Source organism: Epinephelus lanceolatus, chromosome 4 (genome assembly GCF_041903045.1).
Source record: "Epinephelus lanceolatus isolate andai-2023 chromosome 4, ASM4190304v1, whole genome shotgun sequence".
Taxonomy (NCBI): Eukaryota; Metazoa; Chordata; class Actinopteri; order Perciformes; family Serranidae; genus Epinephelus; species Epinephelus lanceolatus.
In genome coordinates this window covers 28456654-28474514 of record NC_135737.1, presented here as the reverse complement: position 1 = coordinate 28474514, position 17861 = coordinate 28456654, and the positions used below count along the sequence as shown (strand labels likewise).

The window sequence follows — 17861 nt, the reverse complement described above, 5'->3', positions numbered from 1 at the left end:
TGCTAGATACTGGAGCACAGTTATGCAGAAGTTAAGATACCCGAGATATAGCCACACCTTTTCACACCACATATTCACACCCATGCACAAAGTCATGCTAAAGTAGTTTTCAGCACCAATGGTTTTCTGTTGACAGAACATGACTTATATACTCATGGTGAGGAAATGTATCATGAAGTCTTGGAAACAACAGAAAGCTATAAATTACAACATCATACTGTATTTAGCTCCAGACCTCCGCCCTCCCGCTGCTCTCACTCCTTGTTCCTTTTTTTTGCACACTGCAAAAAATATCCACCTCAATAATTCATTTGAACTCCGGTTTGAACTCCGGTTAGTCGATTCATCTAAGTAAATAAGTCGCAACAGACCCGAAACCGAGTTTATTAAAACAAATAATGTGTCAAGAGAAAATTATGCATTTCAGAGAGACTGTGCGCCTCAGTGAGTCGTAGGGACGGACATTTTTTACAGTGCAGGACCGCCTGTCTCTGCCCCTCCTGCATCATCTGCCTCCCCGCGCTGCTCCGCCGCCGAGCTTCTCTCTTCTGTGTCTCACACAGTTTTCCAGGAGGACCAGTCCTTGTCAGACTCCCTACACACACACCCCAGCACGGACAGCTGCAGCGCCGACCAACAACCATGGCTTCACGGGACACTACCTCTCTGCTCGTCGGACTTCTGGTCCTGTTTTACACCTGGGGAGGTGAGTGACCGAGAAATGTTTGATACCCGACCCGCGCGACACGAGGTGTTTGAGATGAAAAGCACAGATAGAGGCGTGTAAAACATCACGAGACAGACAAAAGTTAGTCATGAAAGTAGCAGTAAGTGTGATGTTCAGTTTACAGTTGTTTTATCTTGCACGGACATTCCCTGCTGAGGTGTTGGGACTGAGCCAAACAAGTGGAAATTCAACTTTTCATCATTTAAGGAACCTTTCAAGGGAGCTTAAAGAGGTCTCAGGTCACCTCCCTGCAGCCCTGTCCTGTCCCATAGGTGCAGCTCCTGTGTACACTGCATAGCTGTGATACTGCACAGTCCCCTCTTGCTTACATTACTTTAAGAAAAATATCTACACACACCCATGGGAAAACCTTTCACACACTGCAGCCCTGTGTTGTGACCTGTATGTGCTGACATGTTTTTTTCAAGTCCTCACACAAAGCAGATTTTAGACTAGAATGACTTTAATTAACCTAATCAAAAAATTAAAGCAGGGGCGTGGGAATCTGTTCAACATTGCAGGTAAGCAGGGTGGGGGGGGGGAATGGAGTTTGGGGGTCCTCCTCCAGAAAATTTCAAACATCAGACACTTGGATTTGCTGCATTCTGGTTAAGTTTTTGCTCCAATTTGTGACTTTTTCCTCAAAATTTAACATTTAATTTCACAAAAATTCTCAAATTTGTGTTACATCCTACACCTTCCTCTGTTTCACATAAATACAAAAATACAAATCTGCATCTGTTAGGGATGGGAACCACCAGAGGATCCATATAAGATATTACCACGACACTTTGGTCACTTTAGTCATTATTGCGGTTTTAAATATGTTGCGATATGCTGAGTATTGCGATTAAATTGCAATTTATTACCTTTTTTCAGCTGTAAATTATGTCCCCAAAGGAAAACTTTGTCAACATTTGTTTTATCTAATAAGATAGTTTTCAGTGTGTTCATCTCACTTCAAAAGCAACTGATAATATTATTCTAGTAGGCTACCTAAAGTTTAATTTGCATTTGCACATATTAATAATTTAAATAATTAAAAAAAATTATACTTGGCACTTTATGATGATACGATATTGTCGATACTTCAGTCACGATATTATCGTGATTTTAAATATGTTGCGATATGCTGAGTATTGCGATAAAATATATTACGATATATTGCGATTTATTACCTTTTTTTCAACTGTAAATTATGTGCCTAAAGGAAAACTTTGTCAACATCGTTTTTATCCAATAAGATAAATTCCTCAGTCTGTTCATCGCACTTCAGCCATTTTTTTGCTTGCTACTGTGTGACGATATATTGCCACACAGAAATATCGCGATACTATGCTGTATCGATTCCCCCCACCCCTGGCATCTATATATGGTATGAATGTCTTTTAATATTACAAAGATAAAAGTCCTCGACTACTTTCATGTTTTTCTTAATGGGTACAATTGGTGCACTTGTTATAAAATTGAGGGGGGCGTGCCCCCTGCATCCACCAGGAATCTACACCTATATATGACAGTACTGCACACCAGCTTGAAGGCTGTAGCTTAGTGACACTAATTGAAAATGTGTTGTATATTATATAATATATAGGTCATGTTGAAATGGATGTGCCACTTTTACGCCTTCTTTCTCGGTCTGAATGCATTTCCTTTGCAGGTTGTGTGATGCGTGAAAAATGGAGGAATGTGAACTCTTTTAAGTGCAAAATTTTGAAATATTCGTGCTGCTATTTCCAGTCCATGCTGTGAATAAACAAATCAGGCTTGCTGGACATGTCTACTGTAAAATGCTCTAAATTAAATTATCATAATAAGACATCATACTTTGCTGATTTCCATGGTAGCTTGTTAGGGTTGGTTCGAATAGTTTTCCGCATGTATTTTTAGCTGCCGACATCCACAGAAGTCCGGTTGTAGTCACGGAGCTCTCCGTCTGCTTTCTGTCAGCTCTTGTCTGTGATCGAGTGGCTCAGTGCTGCCCGGGCAGCAAACTATGTTCCTGTCACACACAGAAACATTCAGTCAAACACATTCCTGGTCAGATCCAGCTCTCTCTGCTCAGGTTTAGAGTGTGTAGCAAAAGGAAATTAAAAGTTTCGCTTGAGCAGTTTATCACCATGTTTATGGTTAATCAGACTTCTTTAAATCAGCTGCTTGAGACTATAATAAAAGAAAGTTGGATGGCAGCCTGTTGGATGCATGATGAGATGCAGATGAATGTTTATTTTTAGAGGAGAGCGTGTGAGTGTAGATTTATACGTGGAGGTATGTGGGTGAGAAGGGCACGGCACCCTCTGCTATCCACATTACAGTTTCCTTTTAAAGAGCATTTAATTTTGTGTCGGTGTGCCTTTACTTGTTTGTTTAAACAAGACAGTTCAGTGTGCGCTCCCCCACTCCGCCCCCAACCTTCAACCCTTCCTCTCTGTGAGCTGGACTTCCCTCCTCTCCTGCCCGCCCTCTCTCCTTACGTTTTTACCTTTCCTTATACCTGATTGTGCTTGACCATATGAACCTTTCCCCGCCTCGTCCCTGTATTGTGCTGATCTCCTGTTTAAGTTCAGCCTGACCATTGTGTGTGATCACCTCCAACTCTCTCTGCTCTTATCAAGTGCACTCCCTGACCTCTCCTTCTCTGGTTATCTTCAGGCCTTGTGCCGGTGTCCTTTGCCTCTAATCCATATCTACCCTGACATTCATTAAATTATATTTTTTACCACTTGAAGAAGTACACAAGGACACAAAGACTTTTCAAATTGGTGCCACATGACCAGAGAAAGCAGGGAAAAAGGGCTGTGGCTTTTGCTTTTGCACAAGAGGTGGAAAATCTACAAATACCAGAATGCACTGCGCCACAAGGATTCAATACATGCTTCCGCTGGTGTATGATGATATAATGGGAGCTTGGCTGTTTTGACATGGGAAACAGTATGGCAGACGGCAGGTAACCAATGATCCAGAATTACAGTTAAACAGTGAGCTAAAAAAGTTCCCTGAAGACATCTGAGGAGAGAAATAGGCAATACAGTACTGTTTAGTTTTACAATTAGGTCTGAGTTTGAGAAAGAAAGGGGGGCTTTCACTCTCTTGATCTGCTTCCATACTCTCTGTGTCCGTGGTGGCGGGCACACAAAATGCGGAAGTACAATCTGTAGTTCGTGCAACAGCCCTAGAGTCAGCGGATCTGTGCTGGGAGATAAGCAGGGAGATCTGGGCGCTGGTGAGATGGAGGGAAGTTTACCAGAGTTCATTTACACACACCACCCACACTGTAATGATACAGAGCTGGTTGAAGATTGGTAAAGTATCCCTTTAGGCATGAATGTATGACATTTCACTCTGAAATCAGTCAGTAGATCTTTGCAAAGCTGTTTCCAGATACTGAGAAGTCTGTCAAACATGTGAATCTCCCAACTGTCAACAACCAATCAATTTTAGGCTGCAGAAAACTCTTGATTACTCTTGATTAATTGATGAGTAGTTTAGTCTTAAACATTGTCAAGAAATTGTGAAAAAAAATACACATCACAACTTCCCAGAGACAGATATGCAATTGTTTTTCTTTATGGCTGAACAGTCCATAAAACAAAGGTTGTATTACTCTCATATAAGTCAAATAAAGGCAGAATATGTTCACATTTGAGAAGCTGAAACCAGCAAATCTTTGGCAGTTTTGCTTGAGAAATGACATCAGATAAACCTCTTGTTAACTGACTAGTCCAACAGTCTAGCTCCAGAGTCTCTTTCCAGATTTATTCAAAGACAAGACAGTAATAGAGTAACAAGAAGCAGCATGAATGGCAATTGGAAAATATCAAATCGTAAATCTAAATTTGGACAATCAGCTATTTCCAAAAAGGGCTGTCGACTCTGGGACACATTACTGACTGAAATCAAACTGATTACAGATTTAAAACTTTACACAACAAAGGTCAAGGGCTGGCTAAAAGCAAAACAGGGCTGTGAGGGGTATTAGTGTAAGTGTATTGGTGTGTTGTGGTATGTGTCCTTAAGTATATGTATTGTGGTATGTGTGTAGTGGTATGTCTATTGTAGCAAATGTATTGTGGGATGTGTTGTGATGTATGTATTGTGGTATATGTCCTGTGGTGTGTGGATTGTGGTTGACTTCAAGCTATGTCATTTGCAACAAACTGCTGCAATGACTCTGTGGTCAGCCCCCCCCCTCACCGTCTTTAGTGGTTCTCATCTCCAGCATTGGTTTGTTTACATCCACACAGACCTGCTGCATCTGCGAAGACGCTCTGTTTGAATACACGCACATGTATGTGCACACGCAGTACGACTGAGTGCGATTGTGTCCGTGCCAAATCTCCATCACAAGCCCCCAGTGACATCAGGGGAAAGACGGACATGCTGTTGCACTGTGGCGGTGACCCTCGATAAGGATACTATTCACTTCCTGTGACATCAGCCAATCAAGCCGGGCCAAAGAGCAGCCACATTAGACCTCGCTCATTTAAAGGTCATCGGTTTCTGCTGCGGCTGAGGCGCCGTGCTTCGGTTTCATGTGCTCGAAACAACTGCAGCTCTTCAGAAGAAGCGAGCTGGTCACGGACAATAAATGGCGTTGTTGTCTTTCGACCGCAGCATACAAAATTGAGGCCCAGTAATCTGGCAGATGATCAGCAGAGCAGAGCGGGTTTGAAATGGGAGTCGCTAAATTCAGATCTCTCTTCCGGCACTTATCCACAGCGAGGACAGTTCATTTCCATGCATTTGTGCAGAAAATGGAGTTTTGATGTTTTGGATCTTCCTCTGTACCTAAATTTCTTCAATCATGGAAAGTAATTTAAAAATAAAAAACTCTTATTCATTGCAAACAGACTACAGCAGGATACATTCATGAATTTCTGACAAATATATTACATTTATTCCTTAATACATTTTCATAACCCACTGATGGAAATAATCACTGTGCCCCTAAACCAGGTCCTTGTGTGGAGAAAGTTCGTCACAGGCATGTGGTGTCTTATCTTTGTCCTGAAATGAAGCCTTGAGCTGTTCGAGCGCTCTGTTTATGTGTTCCCATGCAACACACTCCTCAGGACACGGCACAGAAAAGGAGCAGTCCGCCACTGTTTTTGATCTCGTGCTGTGACGGTGCAACATCAATCTGACGATGTCTAAAATTGTTTTGGTGAATTTACGGTTGTTAGGATTAGTGAAACATAATCCAGATCCCCAGTGAAACCTGGAAAGGAAACAGCACTAAGGTCCAGAGAATATCAGTCTTGTGGCTTAGAAAAGTGCAGTTAATTTAATAGTGAAGACAACTGAACTGCAAAACAACAGGAAATCCTACACATATATCTTTACAGTTGTTGGCACAGAGGTTTTGAGATCGCCTCGTACTTTTAAAGGATCCCAACTGCTGGATGTAAAAATTACAATAAATAGACCTACCTCCAAAATAAACCAAAGCATTGATGCTATTGGTGTGAACTGGTCAACATTAGTGGTGTGACCTGTCTCTGCTGTAGCATTGAAAAGGTTACAGTTAAGGTACTGAACAGTATGATATGTAAAAGGAGACCTTGCAGTGTTTAAATCAAGGATGTCTTCAAATGACTGTTATTCAGTTAACCACTGACAGTACTTTTGACCAGTTATGCATGTTAGTCTATAGGTTAATTTTGCTGCTCTTCAGGTTAGTAGTAGTACTAGCACTATCTTCTACCACAACAAAGCTAATAAGGCTGCTAACACTGTTCGGACCCATGGTAGTGGGACACGGTTTGCAGTGAAACATTTTGTTGATCAGTGGGCACCCTATTTCAGCATGTTAATGTAGCCAGCCACCTGCCTGTCAGCAAAGCCAACAGAAAATAAAATGGATCTGGAGGGAGCTCGGAGTAGAGCCGCTGCTCCTTCGTGTCGAAAGGGGTCAGTCGAGGTGGTTTGGGCATTTGATCAGGATGCCTCCTGGGTGCCTCCCGTTGGAGGTGTTTCAGGCATGTCCCACTGGTAGGAGGCTCCAGGGAAGACCCAGAACACGCTGGACGGATTACATATCTCATCTGGCCTGGGAAGCGTTGCTGGGGAGAAGGACATCTGGGGTGCTTTGCTTGGCCTGCTGCCTTGGATAAGCAGATGAAAATGGTTGGATTGATAAAATTGATAAAAGATGTAATGCAAAACATTAAAATTTCACCACCTCTAAATTAATAGTGCTTCAAAATGTGACCCTAAAGCTCACTGAGTTAGTGGAGTGCCTGATTTAAAGGTAGGATCTGGAGGATTTTCAAACAAAACAAAATATAGACATATACAAATGAAATCCTGCTTAATAATCACCTATGGGCTTCTACTCATGTGTGGTGGTGACTCTGTTTGCAGAGCTCCTGCCCTTTAACTGTATTTTGATGTGTTTGTGCGCTTGGACCGCTTCTGGGCGGAGATTTCCCCAGCCAATGAGAGAGCGCAGGTGCCGTGCCCGAGCGTGTCCTAGCGTGCACCAGCGCGAGCCTTGCCTGAACCTCTTCTGTGAAGCATTCTTCCGTACCTCCGGGCTCCGTACACCCGGGAGAGTTGAGCCTGATAGGAGGGGCCAAATTTGAATGTGTGTTTACAAACAGCAACTGGAAAATCCTCCAGACCCTACCTTTAAAGGAAAGGCCTCTTGTATTACATGTCATTTCGTGTTTTTTCTCTGGTAATAACTGGTAAATTAACCATTTACTTACTGTACCAAGTGTCGGGCTATCAAAAGCAAAATCAACCAAAATTGGCATCCCTAGTTTGAATGAAGAAAAAATAGATCTCTCTTCGTCAACAGAAAAAAGGAATTTCTGAGAATTCCTATTTAGTCAGCTACAGCCAGATGTTTATAGACATCACAGTCTGATATTGCCGTGTCAGTTTCAAGACTTCTGCTTGTGCTACTGTTAATGTCACTGTTTATGTGACATGTTACAGCATGTCACATAAACATTTCACTGGTTTTATAGCCCACCTCACGGGACTGGACTTTGTTGTTCCCTCCCTGCTTATGATCTGGGTTGACCTGCTCTGTCAGTTTGGCCAATGATGACATCAAGTGAAATTTAGTGTCCCATTACCCTGTAATCCATACAGTAATCATCGCTTGTGGTCACAGCTGTTGCTGTGCAGCGAAACGTACACAGGCTGGCTTTAAAAGATCACAGTGAGATTTTTACTGTGGTAATGCTGTAACCTTATAATAGATATTGGCGACAATGTCGAGTCCATGGTATTAGAATCAGAGTCAGGATTTGTCTTTACGATTTACAGCTGAATATCACAGACAAAAGACGTAATTATACCAAACCTTTTAGACAAAAGTTCGGTATAAAGCTTTAGAATTGACAGAGGTCTTGTGTGATAACCTATTTTCCTGCCACTAGTAGTTTGTTAATTAAGAGTCAAACCAGATTCTGTTCATTTCATGGGTTTGTGTGTCAGAGTGTCATGGAGAAGGTATATCCTGTCTGATTTGTTGATAAGGGTCCATCATTACACATGTCCGTAATGGATTTGTTAGTGTTTCTAGTGTGTCCCCAAACAACCTTCTTATCTGTTTGAGGTAGACTGTCAGACTGAGGACAGCGTTTCACTCTCACATGCAGATTCACAGTCACTGTCAAACAAGAGTTTTAGTGCTTGAATAAATCCTTAATACCTCTTCACTGTTGTTGGCACTGTAGGGTTTCAAGTGTAACGTGAGGAAATTGAAACATTGTTAATTTGTTGGTGGATTTTTGATTGTTGGACCGTGAAAGCAGAAGAAAAGCTGTGTTTTTTTATGGAAACAGTGTTTTCCTCTGGTGTCTCCCTGCTGAGCCATATAATGGGTTTAGGTGTTGCACTTGGGAGCACAAATTGTAGAAGCAAAGGGTTTCCTTTTACTGTTTGATCTTCCTATTGATGCAGATAACATCCATTATCACCATTACCTGGGTCAATATCGCAAACCAGTGATGGAGAGGGTGTGTGTGTGTGGGGGGGCTGTTACTGGTGGAGAAAGCTCCCAGGGCTTTGTGCTGTTGTCATCGGGGCCATTTTGTGTGCGTCCGCTGAGTAGCAGCTAATGATTGTTTGTATAATGTAGCTCGGGCAAAGAAACATTCTGCAGCCGAGCCGTGTTGAATGATATCTTAATATCAACACTTTTTGTTGCCAAAGCGAGTGGTCTAACACTTGTTTACTGTGTAAAAGGAAGGAAGGAAGTTAGTTTTCGGCCTTGTTCAGTGTTGTATTATCAGAACAAAGAAAAATGTCCCAATGAAAAATATTTTTTGTTGGATACATGTTGGCTTGAAATGGGCAAACATCTGCAATGAAAGTGGTTTTGCAATCGCCACTGGGTAGTTGCTTTCAGGAAATACATATTGTCCTGATATGTTCAGTTTCAATGTTTTTCTCAAGACAGTTTGGTTTCATAAGAAACACAGCACCAGTGATGCCCAACAGAAAGCCCTAACACAATATCAGCCTTGTCTGCAGATGTGCAATGAGGCATTTCATCTGTAAGTCATACTGCGGGGCCTCAGCACACATCGGACAGCTTCACTGTACTCTGATGTATTGCTCTGTATTTGACTGCAGGGTAAATCCATTCATATCAGGCAGTTTAGAGATCACCTTTAGCCAGCACAGCATCAGAAGAGCCAGCCCTCCTCTGACTGTTACCACTTACTGCTGCTCTAACAGCCTTTGAAGTTCCCTGATCAGACGGACAGCTGCGTACACCTGGTGCTCTCGCAGGCCTGACAACACACACATACATGCACAACACGTGTCCACTAAGGTCAACTCACTGCCGCTGCTTAATGACCTGTTGTCATCATGTGTTATTTTTGTTAAAGCAGGGTTACTGTTTCACTGCTGGTGACAAACTGTGGAACATGGCTGTCTAGATTAACTCCAGCCAACACGTTACATCTGTACAGTTGAAAAGAATTTAATTATTGGGGTTGTAAACATCACACCATCCCAGCTGCAGAGCTCAGATTCACTGGCTGTGAATGAGCTGAGAGAAAAGCATGGAAAGAGTTCTTCAAGGTTTGGGATGGTCCCTCTACCGACCTTAGATAAGTTTGAATTATAGGTATTGTAAGACATATTTAACCGTAAGGCTAGAAGACAACATCCCTTACAGTCAAATCCTTGCCAAATAACTCGCACAATGCTGATTAAATCCGCATTTCGTCTCACCTTTTCCTTTTCCTCGTCGGACAGCTGAATTAACTTCCTGAAAAGGGGGGGTCAATCGTCGAGAACACTGGCCTCATTTGTATCTGACATTTACTACCACCTTAAATTTTCTCCACCATTTTACTGGTGAAATAAAAAGAAACATTTGAATACTGAGTCGGACATTGATTACCATAGCAACGATTTAAGCCTCAAAGCATTCAGGTCAGCCCTGTTTTGCAGTTTGGTGAGGTTGAGGTAACCAAACTTTTTGCTTAGATTTAGGAAAAGATCATGGTTTGAGTTAAAATAGACTCTTTCACAGTGTTAACCACGTGCTGTTAGAAAGGCAGAAAGTCCCGAAGGCTTTATTCTCCAATAAACTCTTCTCTGTTTGGCACTGCTTTTCATTTTGTTTTCTCAGTGCATCATCTGTTGGTGCATCATTCTGGTGTTTTCTTCTCATACTCTATATGATGACAGTGTGAAATATTGAAGACAAGGGTCGAGGCCATATTGATGGTGCAACAGCTTTGAATGTGGCGGGAGGTATGATGTAAATCAGGATGCTCCAGATAAAAAAGAAACTCAGAGGAAGGATTGAAACCAAAAAGGGATTTGGGAGAGTGCTCCAGGGGGTTGGGAGATGTGGCGAGCTCAACTGCAAGAATACTTTGAAAGAATGCGTTGATGCTCATTTAATGCTTATCCTGTTTGGGGGTTGTGGGGGGGCTATTCCAGCTGACACTGGGCGAGAGGCGGGGTACATCCTGGACAGGTCGCTAGACTATCACAGGGCTGACATGTATTGTCAGTGTTTGCGTAATTAATCTCACTGCCAGAGGTGGGGGACAAAAGTTTTGCACTCCAGCTTTAAGTAATGCCGACCGTATTAATTGAGTATACCACATGTGCAATGTACTTAATACATTTTGGCGGAAAGTCTTAAAATGATACCAATTAAAATCATCATACCAGAATCACAAAATCTGGCAAACTGTCTTTCAAACCAACCACACAAAGCTTCTATTGAGTTAGCATGAATAATGAGGTTTTGTAATGTGCATCTTGGACCATCAGACCAAGATGCACCCAAACTGCTGTTCATATTTTGGAATATCACACACTTGAAATGTTAACTTTGATATTTGGCAACCTAAGAGAACACATGCAAAGTCAGAGACACCCTTGACTGTTGAAAGGAGAAGTTTTGAGAGATAATTTGGATCAGTGATGAGGCTGCTGCAGCACGCTATTTTTAATGCACAGCCGCTACCCATTTAGAGACAAGTATTCTCTGTGGCAGTGCTGTAAGTATTTATAGAGCCACTCATTTCATTAATGATGATAAATTAGACTTTATTGAATGTGTTGCTCTGTCGACGTCCTGTTTACACATAGCCTTAGACATGGTCACGCCTGATTTACATGCATATTTCTGAATTTTTTTTTTTTTTTTTGCGAGTCCCTGTGAAAACACTTTTAAAAAAATATTAACACAAGGCTAATAAGCACGAAGTATAAAAGCCTCAGCACTGGGAAAGTATGTGGCTTTAACAGGAGCTGCTACCTGATCCCTCAAACAACCAGAAATTGAGCCAAAAGAGGAAAAGGTCACCACTAAACCCACGTGCAAACTGGGACATAAATCATGCTAAAAGCCTGTCTTGTTTTGACGACACTAGCAAAGCAGGAAAATTGTAAAATTTCCCGTAATGACCTGTTGCAGCGAGAGAGGTTAAGAGGTCAGTCTGGTGCTTTCAAAGCCACTGAAAATACAAACAGGATGAAGGGTTTTGTTGCATGTACGGACGCTTGGTTGAGTGTTTTGAAGGTTTGAACCTTGTATGCTGTGTAGGAAAGCAGGATGTAGGCCTGTTCTGTCCCTAACGTATTATCTTTAGAACACAATTCACAAGACTAGTATTTCAGAACTGTTTATGTGATCCATTTGGAAGACATTTGGAAGTCATGGAGAGCTGGTTTTATTAAGCTGGCAAGTGGAAGAAAGCTGATATGCAGTCCCTATCAAACTGTCAGGTCCTGTTTGGGCGAGGCACCAAGCCCCTAGTGGTTCAACCCTGTGTGGTGCTACACATGAATATAAAATAGAGAACAGATATGGATGGAGACAGCATAAATGTATCACTTTAACATAACGTCTTCTTTTGTTGTAAAGGTAATATGTATAGTTGCTCTTTATTCATCCAGATTATCTGTTAGACTTCTGCAGACTTGAGAGCAGTGAGGTTACTGTAATGATAATAACTCAGTGGGATGGCTTGCTAAGTTAAACTTGGGTCACGGTTAAAACAACAAACCAAGCCGAACTGTCCAATGTTGTATCAGCCCTGAAATAAACTCCAGACCTCCAGCGGGTTCTTTTTCTTCAGACAAAATTGAGAAAACTCTCATCAGCCAAAAACATCAACATTACTCAGGCGGTCAGTGAGGAGACTCCTGTGATTATGTAAGATGTGCTGGAGAGGTGCAGGGAACCAGTGTGCCAGTAGGTCAAGGGCTGAATGAATGATTAAAAAATTAGGTGGGTTTATGCCTTCTGAAATTTCTTATTAAGATTGTCTCTTACAGCAGGGCAAACTTTAAATTGATATGTTTGCAACTTTATGTTTCTCTTTTCCCACAAGTGTGTGGTTTGGAGTTTTGGTATGTTTGTCTGGCTCACTTTGATATACAGAAGTAAGAATTGTGGTTTGGCTTTTTATAGCGTCTGAAAGTGGACAGATCAGCTGTTTGTTTAAGAATAGACGTGAAGAAGAGTAGGTCGTAATTTCTAACACAGAGGAACAGCTTTGAATGATTTCTATCAGTCATTAAGCCTATAGAGGAGTAAGCATTGCATTTTGGTGTTTTTGTGGTGACCAAGCCGGCTGAAGGGGATGGATTTCCGTTTTCAGTCTTGGCCAATCAATGAGCAGGGTTTTCTTCTCATGCTTTTTTCTTCCTGGTTAGTGGTCGTTTCGGGCAATACCGCCCCCAAATGAGCAGCTGTTGTAACTGTGTGACGTTGTCCAGGCGGTTTGGTCTGCTTTAAAAAGTGCAGTGGGGAAAGTGAACCGAACCAGATGTAGGTGTGAAATATTTTGGCATTCCCCGCCCAATCGAACCGAGTCCCCCGGGCTATCCTGGTGTGAATGCGCCCTCACACTAGCCCAAAGGAACCATACTAACCAGGCAAAGGGGCCTGGATTCGTTTTAACCAAACCAAACAGGTTAGGTGTGAAAGCACCCTCAGGATCCAGACAGCTGCCCTTTACTGGTGTTAATGTGGCAGCCCGCAGGAGGGAAGCAGCTAAAGAAACGGCTTGGAGTCTGTTTGTGGTACAAGAATGTATTCAGAAGATTTAACACAGTGTTACGTTGTAATTCAATCCTAAACAGTAACTTTTCAGGTTATCTGAATGGTCATTCAGCGTCTCCTTAAGTTTAAACAAGACTTGTCAATATTGGATGATTCTGCAAAACCCCAGATTAACTTTAAGAACATTTTTTTACACCCAATGACTCATTTATGTGAAAATTCTGGCTTTATGCTTTATCTGCACAAGGCAGTTATGGCAGGGTCAATCTTAGTGAGTGATTGTGGTTATGACGAATAAACAATGTATTGTTAGGGTTAGGAAAGTAAAGCCGTGGTTAGGGATTGTGGAAACATTTTGGTCACACTTACAGTCCCCTGCATGAAAGTCAGACTTGTTGCACACCTATCCAAACTCTTACTTATTGCCTTGTTACATTAGGAACACACTACTTTCTGCGTCAGGGCTGACCCTTGGCATTAGACATAACTCACTGGGTGCAGAATCGTCCAGTTTGGTTGACAGTAATTCCTTGAGATACTGAGGTTTACCTACAAGAGAGATGCACAATAAAACAAGCAGCCTAAAACCAACCTGACGGCCTAAAGATGTGGGTTTCAGTGGCTGCTAAAAGCTGCATTTATTGGACATTATGCTGACTGTCTATTTACCACAGCAACCATATAAATAGCATTTTATCTGTATGCATATCAAATCACAATGTCACAAGTGGATGCAGTGCATTGATCTATGTACAGTTACTATTCATGCTTTCAATAAGATTTCTTCAGTAAATGCTTTGATTGTATGAGCAGCTCTATAAGAAGCAATGAAAGCATTTGCCAGCTTCAGTCTATAGGGGACAAACGTTTGAGATCCGGCATTTTTGTCTTGGAAATGGCTTTTTTTTTCCTTCCTCTCTTTCAAAGCCTGTTTAGTGGCCCCCAGACGAGCCAGCTGTTGCTTTTTGTCAGTCACACTGACTCCGATGTCAAAACGCTGGTTTCTACATGGTGGTTTGGCTTAAAGAAATAGTGATCATTCTTAGGAATTGCGGGGGGGGTGGGGTTTTACCAAAATGTTGAAATCGACACCAGTCACACTGTCAGATGGGATAAGGGATGTGTGATATATGGGCCGTGTATGTGTCATAAAATACATCTGGGTAAAAATTCATTAACTTCACTGACATGGCACAACTCATAAACTTGATTTGTAAAAAATCAACGAGTAATTTATGTCCACTGAAACCACAGAACTATCACATGGCAGTTGCCACTCTGTTGTTGTTGGTTGTCTGAGGTGTACACTGTCAGCACTGTTTGATAAGATACAGTTATTGTAATGAGCTTTTTTGTTAGTGAAACAGCATTTCCATTTTCATTGAGTTTCTGACTCCCTGACACCTGAGAAGATTAAAGTTGTGCATGCATCATCCTGCAACCAGCTGCTTTAACTCCTTAAAAACAAAAATCTTGGTCGTTCATACAGCGTCTCCACCCTCCTCTCCAGATCCGTTGTTTTTAATGAGGATGATGAGAGCTGACGATGTTTGCTCCAGACTATTTAGGGATAAAATATGGTGAGATTATATGAGCCAAATTAAATTTGGATGTGATAATACAGCGCTGCTTTCCACAGGGTCCATACAGACCGCACAAACAAATACCTCCACATGACACAGGGAGACTCTTAAAGAACATGAACTCTAGTTGCTCTTATATCACATGTTGAATGATGGTCTGTCACTTGAAGGCATATTGTGCAGGTTACTGTTTGCAAGCACGCTCGCCACTAAAAGGTTAAAAACACCCCGGAGGAACTCTCGTTTGGTGTTTCGTTTAGCTATAATTGTGTTTTATCAGTGCTGTGTGCACGATTGTGGTAGCTTCCTCTTGGATGTGTGCTCATGCTTATGGTATGCTCCCTGGTCGTCACCTTTTCAAAAAGACCTGACCTCACCTGCACGCTCTCGGGGAACTAGGGCTGTGCGATATGGCCTGTAAATAATATTGTAATATATTTGACGACAGGTGCTGTGGTTAGCGTTGTTGCCTCACAGCAAGAAGGTTCCTGGTTCAAACCTCGGGTGCTGAAGCCCTTCTGTGCGGAGTTTGCAGATCTCCCTGTGTGGATTTTCTCTGGGTACTCCAGCTTCCTCCCACAGTCCAGTAAAGAATTGTTACAGTAAAGTTAATCAAAGCAGTACCTCTAGTCCTTTTATTCTGAAGCAGCCAGCTCATCTCGGGCTGGAAGTGTTGATGCATTTGGTGTGAACCTGAAGCTTGTGATATAATCATTTTAAACATTCTAAGTGGAACAAGCTGCGATACATCTAGAATAATCAATATGTCACCTGTCTCTTAGGGGAACACACCTAGAATCATCCTGAATGCAGCAAAATAAGAAAAAAAATAAGTCTGTATCTGATGGAAATGGTATAAAGTTAGGTAGAGCAAAGGAGACATGAAAGATTGAGGCTGAGGGAATTTATGTGACAAGGTCTCGGGCCACTAAGATGTTTTAAAGAAACTTAGAAGTCTCTCTTTGTCTGATCAAATTTGCTCAAAGGAGAGAGGCTTTTAAACATGAGCATCCGCAGAGCTGCAGGACATCCAGCCTGCAAATCTGTGATCCTGGAAAGCATCAATAAGACGTTAATGCAGCAGAATACGTAATAAGATAAACAAAGCCAGTACCTGAGGAACTGGTATCTGATACTGATAAGATGGTGACAAGATGAGGCTCCGAGGATGGGATTGAATTTTCGTAGATGTGGGAGATGTGGTTTCCAGACTTTGGCATGCTAAGCACATGGAGTAAACTAGTGTAAGGCTTGCTGTGTGATTGATTTTATCCCGCATGATGTACGGTCAAGTGTGTTCATGAGAACAGTTTATAACATTGAGGAGTAAAACCAGGCATGTGCTTTAGATCTGTGATGTGAAACTGAGCGCTGATTTGAAAGGAGAGCAGAGAGGGAGACTTCAAACTCTCTCAGTGCTCAGGGATGTTTTTGTTTCTTTTACTTTGGTGGCCAGAACACCACAAAGACATTCGAACTGATGTTAGATAACATTCTCAGAATTATTATCTAATGTGTTAGTCTTATAAAATGTTATTTTGTTGGTGTGAATAAAGATCATTGATTAGCAGCAGTTGCAGCAGAGGAATGCAGAATCCATGGACATGTACTCCATCAGTGGCTGCTGCACTTTGATTTCTCGTCTCTTTTCATTCTGACACGGTGATTTATGTGCTTCTTCACTTTTCCTTTCAGCTCCGAGGTCAAACACACACAGAGCCCTCTCTGTCCCTCTGCTAAGTATTGCCAATGTGAGAAAAACACTCACTGCCCGGCCGAGGGGCCTCTCCTTTTGCCCTCTGGTCTCGTTTGCTTTTTAGTGTGATGGAGATGAGACCCCAGCGCTGCTCATTTACCAGAAACCGTAACTAATTACTGCAAAGGGCTCGCTGCGGGGCTAGTGACGAGTGACAGTTATATTACTAATAAACCCATCATCTCTTCTCCATCTGTGGCTAGAGGTCCAGTCAAAGCGGGATTTATGCCTCTACGTCAAATTGATGCGTGCCCTACTCTGTAGCCTGACGTGCACTTCCACAGAAATGTAACTTCACATCGCGGTGATGCAGACCTCCTATCTATTTTTGTAAGCTGAAACCAATTCCCTCAGTGGATACAAAGCTTTTAATTACTTTAATTTCACAATAAAGCCTCCACAAGATAGCATTTTAAGTCTTGTGTGTGATTTATTGTGGCTTCATATCGGTAGAGGAAATCCCTTTTTGTCGCTAGGCTAATTTATACAATGTAAAATGCCATAGGCTTGTGCTAATAACGTTAGCATGTTACTTTGGTTTGCAAAATGTGTTTAGTATAAGACAGTTGTTTTGTTGGCGAACCTTATGAGCAGAATTTTATAACGTTACCTTTGTTAAATGTTGCTTTTTTTCCCTGGCTTCATATGAGTAGAGGAAAAGTCTGCCAGCCACTAGGCTAATTTATACAATGTAAAATGCCATAGGCTTGTGCTAAAAAAATTAGCATGTTGTATTTGTCTGTGAATGCTGCGAGTTATAGTGAAGCCGATATGTGTACTTGTGTTTGAAATTGTTGCTGTTGAGCCATGTTTAATGTGTGTTTAATATGTTTTGAATCACCTAAACTTGACAGCACTTCACAGAAACCTCCGTCGCTGACTAGTGTTTTGGAGGTGTAACTGCAGAGTGACACAGACACACCACTGCGCAAGTATAAATGCTCACAATGGTATAGGACATGTATGTACCCAGCAAGCAATAGTCGTGATTTAAACGTATTGGCTATATTTAGCTCCGATTTAGTCTAGCTACATGTAACCCAAATCTAGCCGATTTAATTTTGAAATTGATTAAATGTAATTTTCACCATTGCAGATGGCGTGCGGTATGATATTCAATTACGTATGGAGAGTCAACAGTAATTAAAATATGTTTATCTCTATTTTTTGGACATGGTCTCTACATAGCCGTATAATTGATGACATCTACACTATGGTTAGGCATCTACCAAATTTTCACTGACAGCCCAAATTCAGCCGTGATTTAGCCTAGACGTCAGGTCTTCATGTAGA

At 41.8% G+C, this 17861-nt stretch overlaps 1 protein-coding gene across 5 annotated transcripts in view; it reads left to right on the top strand.

Annotated features, from left to right (window-relative positions):
* The first annotated feature begins 527 nt into the window (after nt 1-527).
* Nucleotides 528-17861, top strand: part of mcamb (melanoma cell adhesion molecule b) — a 48451-nt gene continuing 31117 nt past the window's right edge. For 2 of the 5 annotated variants that reach the window (XM_033631413.2, XM_033631412.2), the window contains exon 1: nt 529-706. In XM_033631413.2, coding sequence (XP_033487304.1) covers nt 643-706 — 64 coding nt within the window. In that variant the 5' untranslated portion in view covers nt 529-642. Of the gene's footprint in view, nt 707-17861 lie in introns of all 5 variants that reach the window. The other 3 variants (XM_078167105.1, XM_033631411.2, XM_033631410.2) reach the window with 2 other exon arrangements.